General features: G+C 41.9%; 1 protein-coding gene across 4 annotated transcripts in view; it reads right to left on the minus strand.

The window, feature by feature from the left end:
• Nucleotides 1–382: 382 nt before the first annotated feature.
• The window catches only part of VSTM5 (V-set and transmembrane domain containing 5), a 77,998-nt gene continuing 59,018 nt past the window's right edge, over nucleotides 383–19,362 (minus strand). Inside the window, exons 3-6 of one of the 4 annotated variants that reach the window (XM_073613001.1) lie at nucleotides 15,180–15,506; nucleotides 14,948–15,085; nucleotides 4,561–4,599; nucleotides 387–1,163 (exon numbers count right to left, since the gene is read on the minus strand). In XM_073613001.1, the coding sequence (XP_073469102.1) occupies nucleotides 1,129–1,163; nucleotides 4,561–4,599; nucleotides 14,948–15,085; nucleotides 15,180–15,506 (539 nt within the window). In that variant the 3' untranslated portion in view covers nucleotides 387–1,128. Of the gene's footprint in view, nucleotides 1,164–4,560; nucleotides 4,600–14,947; nucleotides 15,086–15,179; nucleotides 15,507–19,362 lie in introns of all 4 variants that reach the window. The other 3 variants (XM_073613005.1, XM_073613003.1, XM_073613002.1) reach the window with 3 other exon arrangements.

The raw sequence follows: 19,362 nt of genomic DNA on the forward strand, positions 1-19,362 counted from the left end.
CACGATCGGACTTTCCGCCAACAAAACCGTGGATTTTTTTCCGAAGGATGTTGGCTTAAACTTGTCTTGCATACACACGGTCACACAAATGTTGGTCAAAAATTCCGAACGTGGGAACGCGGTGACGTACAACACGTACGATGAGCCGAGAAAAAGGAAGTTCAATAGCCAGTGCGGCTCTTCTGCTTGATTCCAAGCAAGCGTGAACTTTTGTGCGACGGACTTGTGTCCACACGATCGGACTTTCTGACAACAAGTTTTGTTGGCTGAAAATTTGAGAGCCTGCTCTCAAACATTTGTTGGTGGAAAGTCCGACAGCAAATGTTCAATGGACTTTCCGACAACAAGCTCACATCGAACATTTCCCGTGTGTACGCGGCATTAGATGCATACAAAACTGTACACTTGTGTGAATGGGCCCTAAAGATACATTTAACCTTCAGTGCACACCTTGGAAAGAAAAGGAAACATCACAGCCCACAGTTCACATTTCTTTTATATAAAAAACAAAATATTTTATAACAGTGCATCCTCTTTACAATAACTCACAACTCAAAGACATGAATTAGATATACATTAGAGCCATTTGTTGAATCCAGTGTGTCTCCGGCTTCCACAACACGACAGCTTTGTTGTAAACAAAGCATCCACTTGTCACACAATCACACAAGGACTGACCATATAGATGGGTAGGTTGACCCTGTCATTACTCTGCCCGGCATTATACCATCTATGAGTGATGGCCGAGCATGTTGTGACAGGTCTCAATGTACCTCATGTGTGATATAGAAGAATTTCCTCTGACTAGTTCTATCAGCTGATAAGACTCTAAACAACAATAGCAAGTGCAAATGGCCTCTGGGGGCTGAACGGACCAGCTTCCAATAGTTCTGTGCAGATAATTCTCCTCTTTGTGTGGAGGAACTCAGGCTTGAGGCCTACTAGATGGAATTGTTATTTTTTTTTCTGAACATCAATAATAAATACCGCAGAACAGACTCAGTAGGAACAGTTCCAGTGCTGAGAGCCGGCTTCTAGCCAACATACTGCTCCATCTTCTAATACTCTCATTACTAGTAAACATCGCTTTAGACTGGACCAAAGTGGCAGCTTGAGGTAGAAAATCGATCAGTCCGAAATGATGCGCAGCTCGATCTCTTCTGCTGTAGAGTTTAAAAGTAAAAAGTTACTTTATTATCAATGTTAATATTATTAATTAAAAGGATTAGAGTTATTATAATAATTAAAATAAAATATAATTTTTATTTATTCTTTTAAATACAGTGGCGATTAACTTTTTTTTGTTAGTGTTATGGAAGAAGTTCTTACTGCCTGATACGGCAAACTCACTATGCAACGATTCTATTTTGACTATCTATTATGTGAGCTGTGTATTCATTTGTATGTATGCTTTACAGTCATTTAATTCTACCACTCTTACAATTTCTTTATCTTTTTAATAAAAACTTTATTGAAAAAAACAAACACAGTATATTAAAATAAAAATTAACGTTTTTATAAACATGTTTATTTCACCTATACTTTGCATAATAGAGGTCAGCATGATGCTTAACCACTTGCCCTCTGGAAGATTTACCCCCGTTCATGACCAGGCCATTTTTTTGCGATACGGCACTGCGTTGCTTTAACTGACAAAGGCGCGGTCGTCTGAGGCTGTACCCAAATAAAATTTATGTCCTTTTTTCCCCCACAAATAGAGCTTTCTTTTGGTGGTATTTGATCACCTCTGGGGTTTTTATTTTTTTGTGCTATAAACAAAAAAATACCGACAATTAAAAAAAAAAATGTATGTATATATATATATATATATATATATATATATATATATATATATATATATATATATGTATATATATATATATACAAACATACCCAATAAAAAATGTAAAAAAATCTAAATTCTTCTTCAATTTAGGCCAATGTGTATTCTACTACATATTTTTGGTTAAAAAATTCCAATAAGCGTATATTGATTGGTTTGCGCAAAAGTTATAGCGTCTACAAACTATAGGATATTTTTATATATTTTTTGTTTTTTAATAGTAATGGCAGCAATCAGCAACTTATAAGACTGCGATATTGCGGTGGACAGTCGAACACTAACAGATGCTTTTGACACCTTTTGAGGACCAGTGATACTAATACAGTGATCAGTGCTAAAAATATGCACTGTCACTGTACAGATGACACTGGCTGGGAAGGGGTTAACATCAGGGGTGATCAAAGGGTTAACTGTGTGCCTAGCCAGTGTTTTTTTACTGTGTGGGAGGTGCTTTTAATAGGGGAAGGCATTGATCCATGTTCATGCTTTGCAGGAACACAGGATCCATGCCTTCCCTTCCTCACAGAACGGCAATCTGCCTTGTTTACATAGGCAGACCACCATTCTGCCTGTGTACCAAAGGACCGGCATTTGCCAGTGGACACTGGCACCCGCCGATTTACATAGGCAGACCACCGTTCTGCCTGTGCACCAATGGATCGGTGGGTGCCAGTGGACATCGAGTCTGTGGTACACTCCAATCAGCTCCTTATGTGTATAATCACAGCGTCGCATTTGCGCGCCCTCTACCTGGAAGTGTCGGATCACGTACAATGAGGGAAAAAAGTATTTGATCCCCTGCTGATTTTGTACGTTTGCCCACTGGCAAGGAAATGATCAGTCTATAATTTTAATGGTAGGTTTATTTTAACAGTGAGAGCACTTACACTGTATGAGAGCTGATTGGAGGAAAGGGACCCCCCCCCCCCCCCCCCACACACACACACACACATAGGCAGAAGGAACATGCAGAGCTGTATTCTGAATAGGCAAGCTTAGTGCTTGTCTCCCTCTAAGCACCCTCCCTGACACAAATTTTGAGCTCTTGTTATCTTGTGTTGGAGAACCTGTCAGAAGTGACTTATGCTGATAACAGAGGAACAGAGCACCAGAGAGAAACAACACTTAGAGCTTTGGAGAGAGACAAGTAAACACTACAGATATATGTGCTTAGTTCAAATTTCATGAATGGGGTTTACAACCACTTTAAGTACCATTAAGGGTCAGATCTAAGCTTTGGCTCATTCAGTGGCCTCTTGCTTCTCATTCCTAGGTGAGAGCTTTCACAAAGGAGGTCATACACATTGTTCCTCCTGTGCAATCTACGTTGACTCTGTGGGACCTTAACCTGGTTTTGTCAGATCTTCAGAAACTATAGTTTGAACCTATCAGGGATATTCCTCTCCCTGTTCTTGAAAACTCAACAGGAAGTAAGAGGAAGTACCTCCAAAGTGAGCCCCCCCCTCCTTCCCCTGCAGCCTTCTGGGACACAACACAGGTCCCAGGAGACTACGGAACCATTCACAAGGCACAGTGCGACTCGCAGCTTCACAGCCAGTTTTCCTTACTTACAATTCCAGCACCTGGACCCAAATTCGATTGAAGAATCGGCTCAAGTGAGGACATCGCTGGATCCCTGGACAGGTAAGTTTCCTTATATTAAAAGCTTTGGCCCATTCAGTGGCCTACTGGTTCTCATTACTAGATGAGAGCTTTCATACAGGAGGTCATGTACATTGTTCCTCTTGTCTGTGCAATCTACGTTGACTCGTTGTGGGACCTTAACCAGTTTTTTTTTCAGGTCTTCAGAAACTGCTGCTTTAAACTATCAGGTTAAAACTTAACAGGAAGTGAAAGGAAGTACCTCTAAAGCAGAGGTAGGCAACCTGGGGCCCTCCAGCTGTTGTGGAACTACATTCCCATGAGGCATTGCAAGGCTGGCAGTTACATTTACTCCCAGAGGGATGATGGGACTTGTAGTTCTGCAACTGCTGGAGGGCCCCAGGTTGCCTACCCCTGCTCTAAAGTAAGGAAAATGTCCTCTTAGACAGACAAGTCCCCCCATCGAAAGATTTCTCAAAAGGGGGATTTTTGGATAAGCCAGCCCTCCACAATAAAAGGTATGGGGTGGGGGGCAAAGCAACCACAGTATCAGTGTATAGAAAGCTGTTGTAGGGAAAGGATAGCAAAAGATGACAAACTACCTAGGGAGAGATTAGGGACAGTTAGCCAACTTTACTTTAAAGGAGAAGTACAGCTAAAGCTCGTTTGGCTGTACTCCTCCTATAGATCACAGGAGTGCAGTTCGTTCTGCACCCCTGTGACCGTTTTCAGCAGAAAGCGGGCTGAAGTCTGCTCTCTGGTGATGTCACAGAGTCTGTCCAGGCTCCGCGTCATCACGACTATGGAGTCAGGAACCACCTAGATCCCTGAACCAACAACTGGCTCAGCCTCTCAGCGAGCCGTTGAGAGCCGGAGCTTTCCGCTCCCGCCTCCTCCACAGCCCAGCGCTCCAAAGAGCGAGGAGGGGGAAGATTTTATTTTAGGTTGAACTGCTTTTTTTCTACAAGGTTTCCAGTTTAAAAAGTAGTCTTTTGTTTCAGGAATGGTATTTTGAGGGGGTTATATTTCTTTTGAGCGTTTTAATTTTATTTTATGTTAATAGAGCCTTTTTTAGGTATAGGTTGCTCAAAGTGGAGCGTTCACTTATTACTGACCATGTGTTCTTGAAGCTGCCTTTTGTTCATAGTACACCGCTGCATTGTTTGAAAGAAAAAAAAAAAAACAAGTGCATGAACAGTGTGCAAACAAACCACCGCAAATTATATCACTCAGTGTGACACCTATCTCCATAGATAAAATTTAGACATTCACCTGTTAGGCCTATTATCCTTGTATCCTTTCTGCTGTCCAGTTTTATAATTTATTTTTAACTCTTCATTACTGTAGTAAAATACCTGCCTGTACTCTTTGTCCCTAGTACTTTTTGTAAATTCTACTTAATGAACAATGTTCTACTGCTGGTCAGTTTTACATTGTTGTATCATCTGCATTTTTTAAATTTTTAATATTATCTGATAGAACTTGACCACTGGCTGGACAGTTTTGCATCAATGAGAACAGGGACAGCCACAGCAAACTACAGGACAATTTATATCTTCCAGTCAAAAGGGGGTATACTACTACAGTAAAACCTTGGTTTGAGAGTAACTTGGTTTGAGAGCATTTTGCAAGACAAGCAAAATGTTTTTATTACATTTTGACTTGATATACTGTACAAGCGATGTCTTGATATACAAGTAGCGTCATGTCACAACTGAATATAAAAGAGAAGAGAGGCGCCTCTAATTGTAGCAATATGGTTACATTTAATGAAGGTACAATATTTAGCAAATCACATGGTTGATGATTAATACAGGGACTGCAGGAATCTGGGGTAAATCTGTCCACATAAACTATCCTCCTCACCGCCATCGACGTCATCCTTTCCACGCTGTACTCCATGAGCGGTTCAAGCCTCGCCTTCAGATCGCTCTACTGCATGGTAGTCTTCACTGTCACAATTGCAGACTGACAGCGGTAAGAGCCGGCGGTCCGGGGGATGGTCTATATGGACAGCTTTAGTTACAAGATAAAGGGTTCCCCTAGGTGGACTTTTCCGGCACTTGCAAGGGCAAACAGGTAGGGTGTATAAAGAGTAAAGGGCGTTTGTATATAATAAAAACAGTATAATTTTATTAGTATAAACAAGTACATATGATAAAAACAAGCAGTAGATATCCAAGATAACATAATGAAACTACACAATAGCCATGATGAACACACCAAAAATGGACAGCTTTACCCCGGATGCCTGCATACTTAGATGTGCCTCTTTTAATCATCAACAATGTGAGTTGCTAAATGTTGTACCTTAATGTGACCATATTGCTACACTTAAAGGTGCATCTCTTCTCTTTTATACTCTGTAGCTCCTGATGAATTTTGCTTCTAATGCCCTGTACACACGACCGGTTTTGCCATCGGAATAAACTCTGAAGGTTTTATTTTTATGCCATCGGAGTAAACTCTGAAGGTTTTTCAGACAGAATTCCGACGGAATTCCGCTCAAGCTGTCTTGCATACACACAGTCACACCAAAGTCCGACCACCAATAACGCGGTGACATGCAACACTTACGATGGGACAACATGTACGACGTCTCATACTTGCGTCAGAGCATGCGTCATTTTTGGTACGTTGGAACAGCATACAGAAGAGCGGTTTTCCCGATAGGAATTTGTTCCGTCTGAAAAATATATCTAAGTCCGTCTGAATTTTGAAGTAAAACGTCCAATGGGGCATACACACGGTCGTAATATACGATGAAAAGCTCCCATCGGACTTTTTCTGTCGGAAATTACGACCGTGTGTACAGGGCATAAGGCTCCATGCACACTGGTTAAAAAATGGCTGCTTCTACAAGAGTTTAGTGTTCTGCCTTTAGAAGCAGTTCAATGTTATCCTATGTTATCCTATGTGTTCATGCAAATTAGAACGATTAGAGGCATAATTTGAGTGCAACTATATTATTAGAGGCAGGAAAAAACCCTTCTGGCTTGCGTTTCTGACTTGAGCTTACTAACAGAAAAAATGTAAAACTCTCCTAAACTCGTCTAAACTTTGTACAAAAAATGCTCTACATGAGTGATTTTTTTTCTGCCAAAGGAACTGGAGTTCTTTTTAAGCCCAGTGTGCATAGAGCCTAATCCTCTTGTAGAGGCTTCCATTTGTGGATGGACATCTTATGTTTACACAACCTATCACATTGTTATAATCTTTTTATATGGATTATAAACTGGAGGATTTATGAATAAATGATTGTGGAACGAATCATCTGAGTTTCTATTATTTCTTATGGGGAAATTCTTTGGAAATGGCTTTGGATTACAAGCATGTTTCCGGAACAAATTATTCTCACAATCCAAGGTTTTACTGTATTTGATTGAGACTGTTTGTGAAAATCATACTTTTTTTCTAATAGATCCCAGATCTCTCAGTAAAGAGTACCTTTTACTGCTAATCATCCCTTATGATTGCAATAAAAGTAAGAAAAAAAAGTAAATGGAAAGTGTAAAAATATATATTTTTAAATAAAATAAATAATTAAGAAATTTAGTGCCCCTGCCCCCCCATGCTCGTGCCCAAAGGCGAACGCATATGTAGGTTGTGCCCGCATATGTAAACGGTGTTCGTATCACACATGTGAGTATCGCTGTGAACGTTATAGAGCAATAATTCTAGCACCAGATCTCTTATTTAACTCTAAATTTGTAACCTGTAAAAGCTTTTAAAACGTTGCCAGTGAAGATTTTTAGGTACTGTAGTTTGGCGCCGTTCTATGGGTGTACATAATTTTAAAGTGTGACATGTTAGTTATTATTTACCGTATATACTCGAGTATAAGTCGATCCGAGTATAAGTCGAGGCCCTAATTTACCACAAAAAATGGGAAAAACTTATTGACCCGAGTATAAGACGAGGGTGAGAAATGCACAGCTACTGTAGGTGGAAAAAAAGGGTCAACAATGCCCATGTGCAGCCTCACTGTGCCCTTTTGCATGCCTCACTGTGCCCATTTGCAGCCATAGGTCCCCTGAAATTCAAACTCGGTAGTTAAGGGTTCCTAGATGCCCCCTAGCTGCAGCCAAAATTTGGGGTCTCTGAACCCAAAGGGTCCCAAAATGACATTGCTGCAGATGGACACAGTTGACCGATTTGGGGCCCCGTATCTCGGGGCTACTTAGTGCTAAGAACCCTAAATTTGGTGTGCAAACCCAGTGGAACTAGCACCATAAAACTTCCAAAGCTAGGGTTTCTAGTACTAAGTGGCCCCGAGATACAGGGCCCCAAAAATCAGTTCAGAAAATGTCAAGCACTTTTCTGCAGCAGAGAATGACATTTTCCGAACTGGATTTGGGGCCCCGTATCTCTGGGCCACTTGGTGCTAGGAACCCTAGCTTTGGATATGTTATGGTAGCAGTTCCTCTGGGTTTGCACACCAAATTTGGGGTTCCTAGCACCAAGCGGCCCTGAGATACGGGGCCCCAAATTCGGTTTGGAAAATGAATTTTTTTGCTGCAGAAAAGTGCTTGACTCGAGTATAAGTTTGCACACCAAATTTGGGGTTCCTAGCACCAAGTGGCCCTGAGATATGGGGCCCCAAATTCGGTTCAGAAAATGTCAAGCACTTTTCTGCAGCAGAGAATGACATTTTCCGAACCGATTTTGGGGCCCCGTATCTCAGGGCCACTTAGTGCTAAGAACTTCAGCTTTGGATATGTTGTGATACCAGTTCCACTGGGTTTGCACACCAAATTTGGGGTTCCTAGCACCAAGCGGCCCTGAGATACGGGGCCCCAAATTCGGTTTGGAAAATGAATTTTTTTGCTGCAGAAAAGTGCTTGACTCGAGTATAAGTCGAGGGGGGCACTTTCAGTACAAAAAAATATGCTGAAAAACTCGACTTATACTCGAGTATATACGGTATATTTTACAACAAAAATGGGAATTATATTGTGTTTGTGTGCCCTAAAACTCATTACATTGTACGTTTCTCTAAAAATTTGTGTTTGAAAAATTGATGCGCAAATACAAGGTGACATAAAAAATGGCAAAATCTACCATTTTATTCTCTAGGGCCTCTACTCAAATATTATATATATATATATAAAATGTTTGGGGTTCTAAGTAATTTTCTAGCAAAAAAATATGATTTTTACATGTAGGAGAGAAATGTTAGAATTGGCCCGGTAGGGAAGTAATTAAAGTGGTGATAAAACATAACACTGCTGTGTTCATAGTAATGTCAGACTGTATCATATACACTGGGGTTGCTTTATTAAAGGCAAACAGACTTTGCCCGTGTAGTTGCACTCTGCAAGGGCGTTTGCACCAGAGCTTAGTAAAAGAGATGAAGCTTCACTTTGCAAAGAATACCCAATCACATGCAAGGAAAATAAAAAAACAACATATTTGCTTGCATATGATTGGATGATGGAAGTCAGCAGAACTTCCCCCTCATTTACTAAGCTCTGGAGCCAATGCCCTTGCAGAGTGTACAGGCTATTTGCCTTTGGTAAATAAACCCCATTGTGATTTTGCAAATTGATCCATTTTAGTCTGCTTTTATTCGACTGCTGGAAAAAACACTTGTTATAGATATTTTTTTTTCATTTGATTTTACAGACACTGAATCATCCAGCAATTTTTGTTTTTGTAAATTTCAGGACAATTGGCAGTCAGAACTAAGTAATGGTTGTAGGACAAAACAGAGCAATTTTCCTCTAATTAGACCAGAGAGAAATCAATTGTATCCAACACAAACACACAGAACCGTCCAGTATATCTGGAACCTGATGTGAGTGTCAGGTACAATAGCAGACTATTATAATAACGATTAAGTAGCCACCTTTACAGTTTATACAAGCTATTGTGACCATTAACTTGCAGTTAGGATTTGATATACAATCATACAATAATTACTGATATTAGGCATTTACATTTGACATACTGATTTATTACTGGCTTACAAAAGGAGTGACATTAGACACATTGGATTTGATTTACCAAAGCTGGCCATACACTGAACCATTTTGCAAACAGGTAATTTTTCTCCTTCACTGATATGCGCTGATGAGGCTGCACTCATGGGCACTGATAGGAGGCACTGATGAGGCTGCACTGATAGGTGGCACTGATGAGCACTGATAGGCGGCATTGATGGGCACTGAGGCTTTTTTATTACATATGACCCCGATGTCTAAACGCCGTTATAAATGTCATTGTTGGTACATCTGATTAACGTGGCTAGGGTTTGTGTATTTCAAAAGTGGAAGTGTACTGAACTCCCTTCGCTAGGTCAATGATTTTGCTGTAATTGAGGAGACCCAAGTAATGGAAGAACATACTGCGGCCTTGAGGCGAAGTAAGTAACAGTAGCGCATAACTTGGTTTTATTGGACAGCGTTTTCCTATTCTAAAGGCTATCATACTTACCTTGTCAATGATGGTTAGACCTGACTGGATCTCAGGCTGTGCAATATCCCCACTGGGGAGATGCGCTGGGGTAGATGTGCAATTTGTTTCGGTCCGAATACAAATTCGGCCAAATTTTTGGTGATTCGGATGTATCTGAATCTCTGAATGAAATAGTAACGAATAGTAACGAATTTAGTTCAAATTTATTAAAATTTGTTTCATTTATTCATTTTCCAATGAATTCCAACTTTTCAGAACGATTAGAATTCAGATCGATCAAAAAATGATCGATCGATTCAAATTCTGTGTGAGGAAATAGCTGGTTGTTAAACAGCGTGCCGGGAAGCCGCCTGCCCGCGTCCTTAACAACCATGAGTCATCATCTGTCAGCGGGCTTCCCCACTGGCAGATGAATATAAAGATAAATAATGCCGGCAATTGCTCAGCAATAGAAAAATGTAAAAAAAAAACGACGTGGGGTCCCCCCCAAAATTCATGCAAGACACTTAACGAGCATGCACCCTGGTAGGTCAGGAAAGGGGGGGGGTGAGTGAGCACCCCCCCTCCCTACTGAACCATACCAGGCCACATCCCCTCAAAATGGGGGGGGGGGGGGGTGCCCGTGTTGATAGGGACAAGGGCCTATTCCTAACAACCATGGCCTGTGGTTGTCGGGGTCTAGGGGTGGGGGGCTTTAACAAGGGGGCCCCCAGATCCCAGCCCCCCATGTGATCATGTACCCGTACCCATTCACCAAAAAAAGTGTCAAAAGTTTTCTTTTAAAAAAGGAATTGTCCTGTGTTTCTTACCTTTTGACACTTTTTTTGGTGAATGGGTACGGGTACTCGATACCCAGTTACATAGGGGGGTTGGGATCTGGGGGCTCCCTTGTCAAAGGGGGCTTCCAGATTCCGATAAGCCCCCACCTGCAGACACCGACAGCCCAGGGTTGTCGGGAAGAGGCCCTTGTCCCCATTAACGTGGGGACAAGGTGCTTTGGGGTGGGGGGGAGCAGAGAATCAGTAGCAATTCCTGAACACCAATCCTAGTATGTACTGCACTATAGTGCCAAGGCTTGAGCAAGTCCAAAACAGTTGTCCGTTTTTTTCCTGCTGGAGCACTGGCCATTGGAGTTCTTTTTCCTGGAATCGAGGATTTGCCCCAGAGTGTCTTCTGCTATCGTTGGGAGGCTGATATCGGAGGTGACCAGAGGGACATCAGTTGCGGCTCTATAGGATCCCTACACTGACCTGCTATGCCTGTTTAGACCCCCCTGAGTAAGGGCGGTCACAGGCTTTCTGGTAAGCCTTCATTCTCTCCGGTGGTGGGCAGCACTATTGAGTGGTCTACGGGACATTTTTTTGCACTCTATTTTTTTGGACTAATTTTTTTATGTTCATAATTTTTCAAATTTTGTCATTATTGCTTGGACTTTTTGAGCACATAATTTTTTGATGTAAGTTTATTCACTGGTGATATATTGATTGTTTATAATAATTTTTAGATGTTAATTATTATCACTATTGTTCATTCACTCAGATTCATGTCCAGCACTACACTGATTTATCTATACTATTGTTGTTTGTGTAGTTGTACTTTGGAGCTAACCGTCGTGCTGGTCACCTCATGGGTCTGGGATGTATGGGACCTTTGATTATCATTATTAGTTTTTCTGTATTTGTGGTTGGATTTAATAAAAGTCTACATTAAAAAAGAAGGTACACTAACAAATTGAAGCCAAACTCCAAAAAAAAAACTGTTGCTATAATGCTTATAAGTACTACATATAAGGGTTATAGCAACAGTTTATTTTTCTTTTGAGATAAAGGTTGTACAGCAATAAATAAAACTGATCATTGTAAGCACCCCTGCCAGTGATAAATGGTTTGTCTCAACACACTAACTGCTACATTTTCAAGACAGCTTGCTCTGTTGAAGAACAACAGTCTTGCTGGCTGAATCACCAGGTGAAAATACATACAAACATAAAGTCTAAAAAAGGAAACTAATGTAGCCATCACATTTAATAAGAAATGGTAATCTGCAATATAATAAATGTTTGCTTTTGGGTTTAATATCACCTGAGGCCTGATTCACACCTATGCATTTTTAGTGCCTTTTGATTTTGCAGATTGGCACTACAAAACATGTTCCATAGGAAACCATATTAAATGGACTGTAGTTCAAATCTGCAAAATGTAAAAAGCACTAAAAATGCATAGGTGTGAATCAGGCCTTAAGGTGGTTTTCAAAGGTGGAATAGGGATAACCTGTCAATGGTTAGGGAAGGTCTTTTCAACCAGCCTACACCTATTCTTGTGCAAATTAAGGCCCCCTTGTTAGCTTGGAAGATGGCGTTTAAAGGGTTTGTAAAGGTAAAAGTTTTTTCACCTTAATGCATTCTTATGCATTAAGGTGAAAAAACATCCGACAATACCGCCCCCCCCCAGCCCCCTTCCGGTTTTCCTTACCTGACCCCTCGAAAGTCCCGCGCTCACCCCCAACATCCTCTTCGCCGCTCAGCCTGGCTGTTGATTGGTTACAGTGGATGGATTGAAAGCAGTGCAGCCATTGGCTCGCGCTGCTGTCAATCACATCCAATGACACGGCGCGCCGGGGGGTGGGGCCGAGTGATACAGTGAGCGGCTATAGCCGCCGGCTGTATCACGGGAGCGCGCCCGCAAGCACTCAACACCATGCGAGGGAGCTCGTATGAAGGTGTTAAGTCCTTGCGGGGGGGAGCTGAGACAGCTGCCGAGGGACCCCAGAAGACCAGGTTCTGGGCCACTCTGTGCAAAACGAGCTGCACAGTGGAGGTAAGTATAACATGTTTGTTATTTTAAAAAAAATTTTAAAAATTATCTTTAGTGATCCTTCAATATTGAGGAACAGATGGAGATTTCATACAAATGAAGAGAACAAAAAAATATTTGGTCATTTAGGTTTGTATTTCTCTATTGAAGAGCAGCTAGAAAGAAACACAGTGAAGTGACAATGATCACTGACATGGCTTCTTGATAAAAAAGACAGAGCAATTATTTTTTTTTTTTTGCAAATTTTACCTAGGCTGCCCATATGGCACAATTTGATGTTATTTTCATTGATGGTAACATCAAAAATTTCACAGCGAATCAGTTTTGGTAAAATCATACCACTGATCCTTAATGCTAAATAAAGCCCTAGAATTGGTTATTCATCAATCATTTGAGCCAGATGAAATCTCTTGCTTTACCCAGACACTGATAGAAGTCACAAGACTGCTCTCATTAATTTAGCAGTTTATATTTACTAGAATAATTGCATTTCCTTGTTGTATGTGCTGTGGGAGACCAGATATAGTGAATGCAGGGTCCTGGGTTTAGTAACACTTTAACTGCTTCAGCCCTGGAAGATTTGGCTGCTGAATGACTAGGCCATTTTTTGCGATTCGGCACTGCGTCAATTTAACTGACAATTGCGCGGTCGTGCGACGTTGTACCCAAACAAAATTGACGTCCTTTTTTTCCCACAATGAGAGCTTTCTTTTGGTGGTATTTGATCATCTCTGCGGTTTTTATTTTTGGCGCTATAAACAAAAAAAGAGCGTCAATTTTGAAAAAAACCCAATATTTTGTACTTTTTGCAATAATAAATATCCCCATTTTTTTTTTTTAAAAAGCAAATTTTTTCTCAGTTTGGGCCGATATGTATTATTCTACATATTTTTGGTAAAAAAGCGTATATTGATTGGTTTGCGCAAAAGTTATAGCGTACAAAATAGGGGATAGATTTATAGCATTTTTATTATTATTATTTTTTCTTTTACTAGTAATGGCGGCGATCTGCGATTGTTATCGGGACTGCAACATTATGGCGGACACATCGGACACTTTTGACACATTTTTGGGACCATTGGCATTTATACAGCGATATAAAAAGCTATAAAAATGCACTGATTACTGTAAAAATGTCACTGGCAGGGAAGGGGTTAACACTAGGGGCGATCAAGGGGTTAAATGTGTTCCCTAGTGTGTGTTCTAACTGAAGGGGAGGGGACTGTGTAGGGGAGATGATAGATTGCTGTTCATACTTTGAATGAACAGACGAGATCTGTCTCTTCTCCCCTCAGAGAACCGGGATCTGTGTGTTTACACACACAGTTTCCGGTTCTCGCTGTGTCACGAGCAGTCATCGCGCCCGCTGGGCACCCGCATCGGCTGGGTGGGTGAAGTGACATAACGTCGTTTTGCCCAGCCGTGCCATTCTGCCGCAGTACAACTGCGGCGGCTGGTCGGCAAGCGGTTTTAACTGACCTCAGCCACACTGAGCTATTTAATTTCTTAAGCCCCTGTTTTCCATAGTCACAAGTGTAGGGCAGGACTGGGAAGTTTTGTATGGGGAGTGCAGCGGACACAACCATCCAGAACGTTCAAGGTAAGGAGGGATTTCCAGGGGGCTAAGTGCCTCATTGATTGGTGGACATGGTGAAAGGAGGTTGTTTCTAACAGACATGAGGGTCTATAGTAAAAAAAAAAAAACTTTTCACGTCTTCCAGCATCAGCATCCCTTGCGGCTTGCCACATTAGGATGCAGGACATCTCAGAGTGGCAAAGAAAGTTGATACTGTAAGGCTCGTTTACACTTTCAATAATGGATAGTAAAAAACGTGGTTAAACTGCATTTTTACAGCCCCTGTGGCATTCATTGGGCAGTACCGTTATCAAACACAACCCATTCAAGCAAAAGGGGCCACACAGCAACCACCCTGAAACTGAGAGCAATGCATGCAGTTGCAGCACGGTGGTGTGGTATTTGTACGGTGAAAATAGGCAGTGAAAACCTACCCTTGGACTTTATTTTTCCAGACTTGGCAATTGCAGATCTGAACATGGTAGCTATATAATGCCCAGTATGTGTCCCGCTCTGAACGATGTTTGAATAGTGAGCCACTCAAAGCCACCGGCAATTTATCTCATTAGAAATAGCCCAGGGGGCAACTCTGTCCTACCCTGGCCTGGGGTAATGCACAGACACATATACACAACAACACAACACAACACATACTAATAGAAAACACAACTGTGTTCTAGTACAAGACTGCGTTACCTCGTCGGTGCTGTTTTCTCTTCTGGCAGATGTTAATGCATTTATTACACACCCACATGAGACAGACTAAAACTGCCGACCCAGCAGCCAGGAATGCTATAAACACCGCCACAAAATATAACTCCTCATAGCGGACCTCTGGAAGGAGAGACAGATGTGAATAAGATATACAATAGGCAGTAAGTTGGGGAATGTCTAAAAGAATCATCAGAAATCAAAGGACAGCTTCTACCATGGACATTGAGGATGATTGTACTCTGTTTGATGTTGCCAATTTCATCGCTCAGGGTGATCATGTAGAACCCAGAATCTCTGACCTCCACGTTCAAGAGCTGTATAGAGCCATTGTCGTAGTTGTGAACACGCCCATTGTAACTACTGGAGATGTTGATGTAAGAGTTCGTCTTCCACTCTATGATGCATTGCGACTTCCAGCTGGACATGAACTGCCACTGAATCCATGATGTTCCGTTACAAGTGTAGTCGACAGACAGGAGTACATTCTGCGTCACTGTGGCGTTTATGATGGGATCTGGGATGAGCAACATGATACCTTTGCCTGAAGGAGAAAATATGCAGGACATTTTAGTTTTCATATTCTGTTCACAAACATCAATTCAAATGTTTTAGGTCAAACCAAGTGTTAATATGTTGGCCATAAAAATAATGCTAAGTGATGGATTATAGTTTAGATCAGCCATTCTCAACCAGGGTTCTGTGGAACTCTAGGGTTCCTCCAGAGGTTGCTAGGGGTTCCCTGAGATGTGGTTGGTGGACATCTCATCTTAAGGTTCCTGCATAGTTGCATGGCTAATGCCACTTGCTGGAGACAATCCAAAATGACACCAATGATCTTCTTAGTTGTCTGAAAGTGTGGCAATTTGACCACCACTTAAAGAGTGGCATTCTTCCCATTGGCCACCAATGTTAGGGACATTTTTCCCACTGATACGTAAACTGGTTTTAGAAAAGGTTTCCCAAGACCTGAATATTTGTTTAAGGGTTCCTCAGGGGTAAAGAGGTTGATTAAAGCTGGACTAGAATCTTTCAGTGGGGTAACTTACTAATGGACTAGAAGCAGTGATGGTGAACCTTGGCACCCCAGATGTTTTGGAACTACATTTCCCATGATTCTCATGCACTCTGTAGTGTAATTAAGCATCATGGAAATGTAGTTCCAAAACATCTGGGGTGCCAAGGTTCACCACCACTGGACTAGAGGCTGTTCATTTTGCAAAGTGCATGTTCACCTAGCTTTGTAAATAAGGTGAAGCTGTGTTTGCTTGGAGATCCCACTCATGTGCAAGGGAAATTAGGACTTTCGCTTAGACTAAAAGGTAAGTAAACATTTTCTGTGAGAGGAGTCATCGGGGGGGGGGGGGGGGGGGGAGCACTGAGCCTATAGTTAGGCTTTAAAGAAATCTCTGGTCTTAAAAAAACCTTTCTATAGCTTCTAACAGCAGCATTGTTCAGGTGACAACCTGCTAATAATGTTGATAGTTCTTTAGACTGGAAGGGCTGAAGCCCAAATCAGCAGATATTCTGAATCCTGAAATATCATGTGTAGCGCTTACTCCCGTAGAAGCCGCTGGAATTTTCGGGCCTTCCCTTTAAATACAGCCAGGCAGCAGGAATTTCTCAGCTTTCATACAGACTTAAGAATCAGTCCAGGGGATTTTTTGTTTTTTTGTTTATTTAGGCAGGGGGCAAACTTGGGTGGGGAATAGGGAAAAGCATGGGATGCCCAGAACTGTAGAGCTTTAATGAAACCTTGAGGACTTGCTAACCTTTCTGGCTGCTAGATATTAACGTAAAAAATGCTGTACTCCAGAGGGATTAACGGCACAGCTAAACTGATAGCAAAAGGTTCCAACTGATGAATACAGGTGCTACTCCTTAGAAAACTGCTGATGCACCTAGCTGCTTTGAACCCAAACTAGAGGTGTAGGATGGCTTTGATTGCGCTGAACTAGCATTAAGCAGTCCCTTGGATATGGGCATGCAAAATATTGCACCTACACTCAGTCTCACTTTGATGAGTCCTGAGGTCCATGAGGCTGCTGCACAGGCTTCCTGCTATACAGGCCTAGATCCTCTTGACTGTCAGGATAGCTTCAGCTAACTCTAGCTGAGGCTGAAAAGAGTGTGGGACTTCAGATGCTCCTTCTCTCTTCCACTAGCTCTCTCCCGTACTTCCTGCTGCCCAGGGGCAGAGCCCCCTAGCAAAGGAGTCCCTTTGTGGCAACATACTTTCTTCATTTCTGTGTGTTTTCTATAGATCTATATGTTTTCAATACTTCAGTTGAAGTTCAGTACGTTGATCTGTTCTCTTTGGGGTCCATTCACAAACATTAAAGCATACAGGACAAAGTAACAGGGCCATTTTCCTCTAGGGAACAAACATGTACAGTATCTCACAAAAGTGAGTACATCCCTCACATTTTTGGAAATATTTTATTATATATTTTCATGTGACAACATTGAAGAAATGACACTTTGCTACAATGTAAAGTAGTGCGTGTACAACTTGTATAACAGTGTAAATTTGCTGTCCTCTCAAAATAACTCAACACACAGCCATTAACGTCTAAACCGCTGGCAACAAAAGTGAGTACACCCCGAAGTGAATATGTCCAAATTGGGCCCAATTAGCCATTTTCCCTCCCCGGTGTCATGTGACTCGTTAGTGTTACAAGGTCTCAGGTGTGAATGGGGAGCAGGTGTGTTAAATTTGGTGTTATCGCTCTCACTCTCTCATACTGGTCACTGGAAGTTCAACATGGCACCTCATGGCAAAGAACTCTCTGAGGATCTGAAAAAAAAGAATTGTTGCTCTACATAAAGATGGCCTAGGATATAAGAAGATTTCCAAGACCCTAAAACTGAGCTGCAGCATGGTGGCCAAGACCATACAGCGGTTTAACAGGACAGGTTCCACTCAGAACAGACCTCGCTATGGTTGACCAAAGAGGTTGAGTGCATGCGCTTAGCGTCATATCCAGAGGTTGTCTTTGAGGAATAGAAATATGAGTGCTGCCAGCATTGCTGTAGCGGTTGAAGTGGTGGGAGGTCAGCCTGTCAGTGCTCAGACTTATACAATGCACACTGCATCAAAATGGTCTGCATAGCTGTCATCCCAGAAGGAAGCCTCTTCTGAAGAAGATACACAAGAAAGCCTGCAAACAGTTTGCTGAAGACATCAGACTAAGGACATAGAGTACTGGAACCATGTACTTATTAGGTTCAGATGGTGTCAAGCGTGTGTGGCAGCAACCAGGTAAAGGAATACAAAGACAAGTGTGTCTTGCCTACAGTCAAGCATGGTGGTGGGAGTGTTGTGGTCTGGGGCTGCATGAGTGCAGCCAGCACTGGGGAGCTACAGTTCATTGAGGGAACCATGAATGCCAACATGTACTGTGACATACTGAAGCAGAGCATGAACCCCTCCCTTCAGAGAGTGGGCAGCAGGACAGTATTCCAACACGATAACAATGCCAAACTAACCTCCAAAATGACCACTGCCTTGCTAAAGAAGCTGAGAGTAAAGGTGATGGACTGGCCAAGCATGTCTCTAGACCTAAACCCTATTAAGCATCTGTGGGGCATCCTCAAACAGAAGGTGGAGGAGCCCAAGGTCTCTAATATCCATCAGCTCCGTGATGTCATCATGGAGGAGTGGAAGAGGACTCCTATGGCAACCTGTGAAGTTCTGGTGAACTCCATGCCCAAGAGGGTTAAGGCAGTGCTGGAAAATAAAGGTGGCCACACAAAATATTGACACTTTGGGCCCAATTTGGACATTTTCACTTAGGGGTTTACTCATGTTTGTTGCCATTGGTTTAGACATTAATGGCTATGTGTTGAGTTATTTTGAGGGGACAGCAAATGTACACTGTTATACAAGCTGTACACTCATTACTTTACATTGTAGCAAAATGTCATTTCTTTAGTGTTGTCACATGAAAAGATATAATAAAAATATTTACAAAAATGTGAGGGGTGTACTCCCTTTTGTGAGATACTGTACTTACCTTCCATTCACTACCAATCCACCACTGGAACACTGGAGAAATTCCTGGTACTTCCAAGTGTGGGGGGAACACTTGACACTCCCTTGCCTCTCTACAATGCACTACTGTCTAATCACCCAGTCACCAAGCCTGAATGCTGTCACATAGGGGTGGTGGGGGTGTGCACAGCCTTGTATAATGTTAAATATGTTTGGCCAGTCAAAAGCACGTATTTGGGTATTCTTTGCAAAGTGAAATAGTTACAGAGTTAGCCTGGTTGAAAAAAGACACAGGTCCATCCAGTTCAATGTTACCACACTTACTAAGCATTAGGGAACATTGCCTTGCAAAGTGCAACTTCTTTTAGTGAACAATAAAGTGAATACTAAAAGTAGAGAGGGCTTT

This window comes from Aquarana catesbeiana, linkage group LG02 (genome assembly GCF_042186555.1).
Source record: "Aquarana catesbeiana isolate 2022-GZ linkage group LG02, ASM4218655v1, whole genome shotgun sequence".
Taxonomy (NCBI): Eukaryota; Metazoa; Chordata; class Amphibia; order Anura; family Ranidae; genus Aquarana; species Aquarana catesbeiana.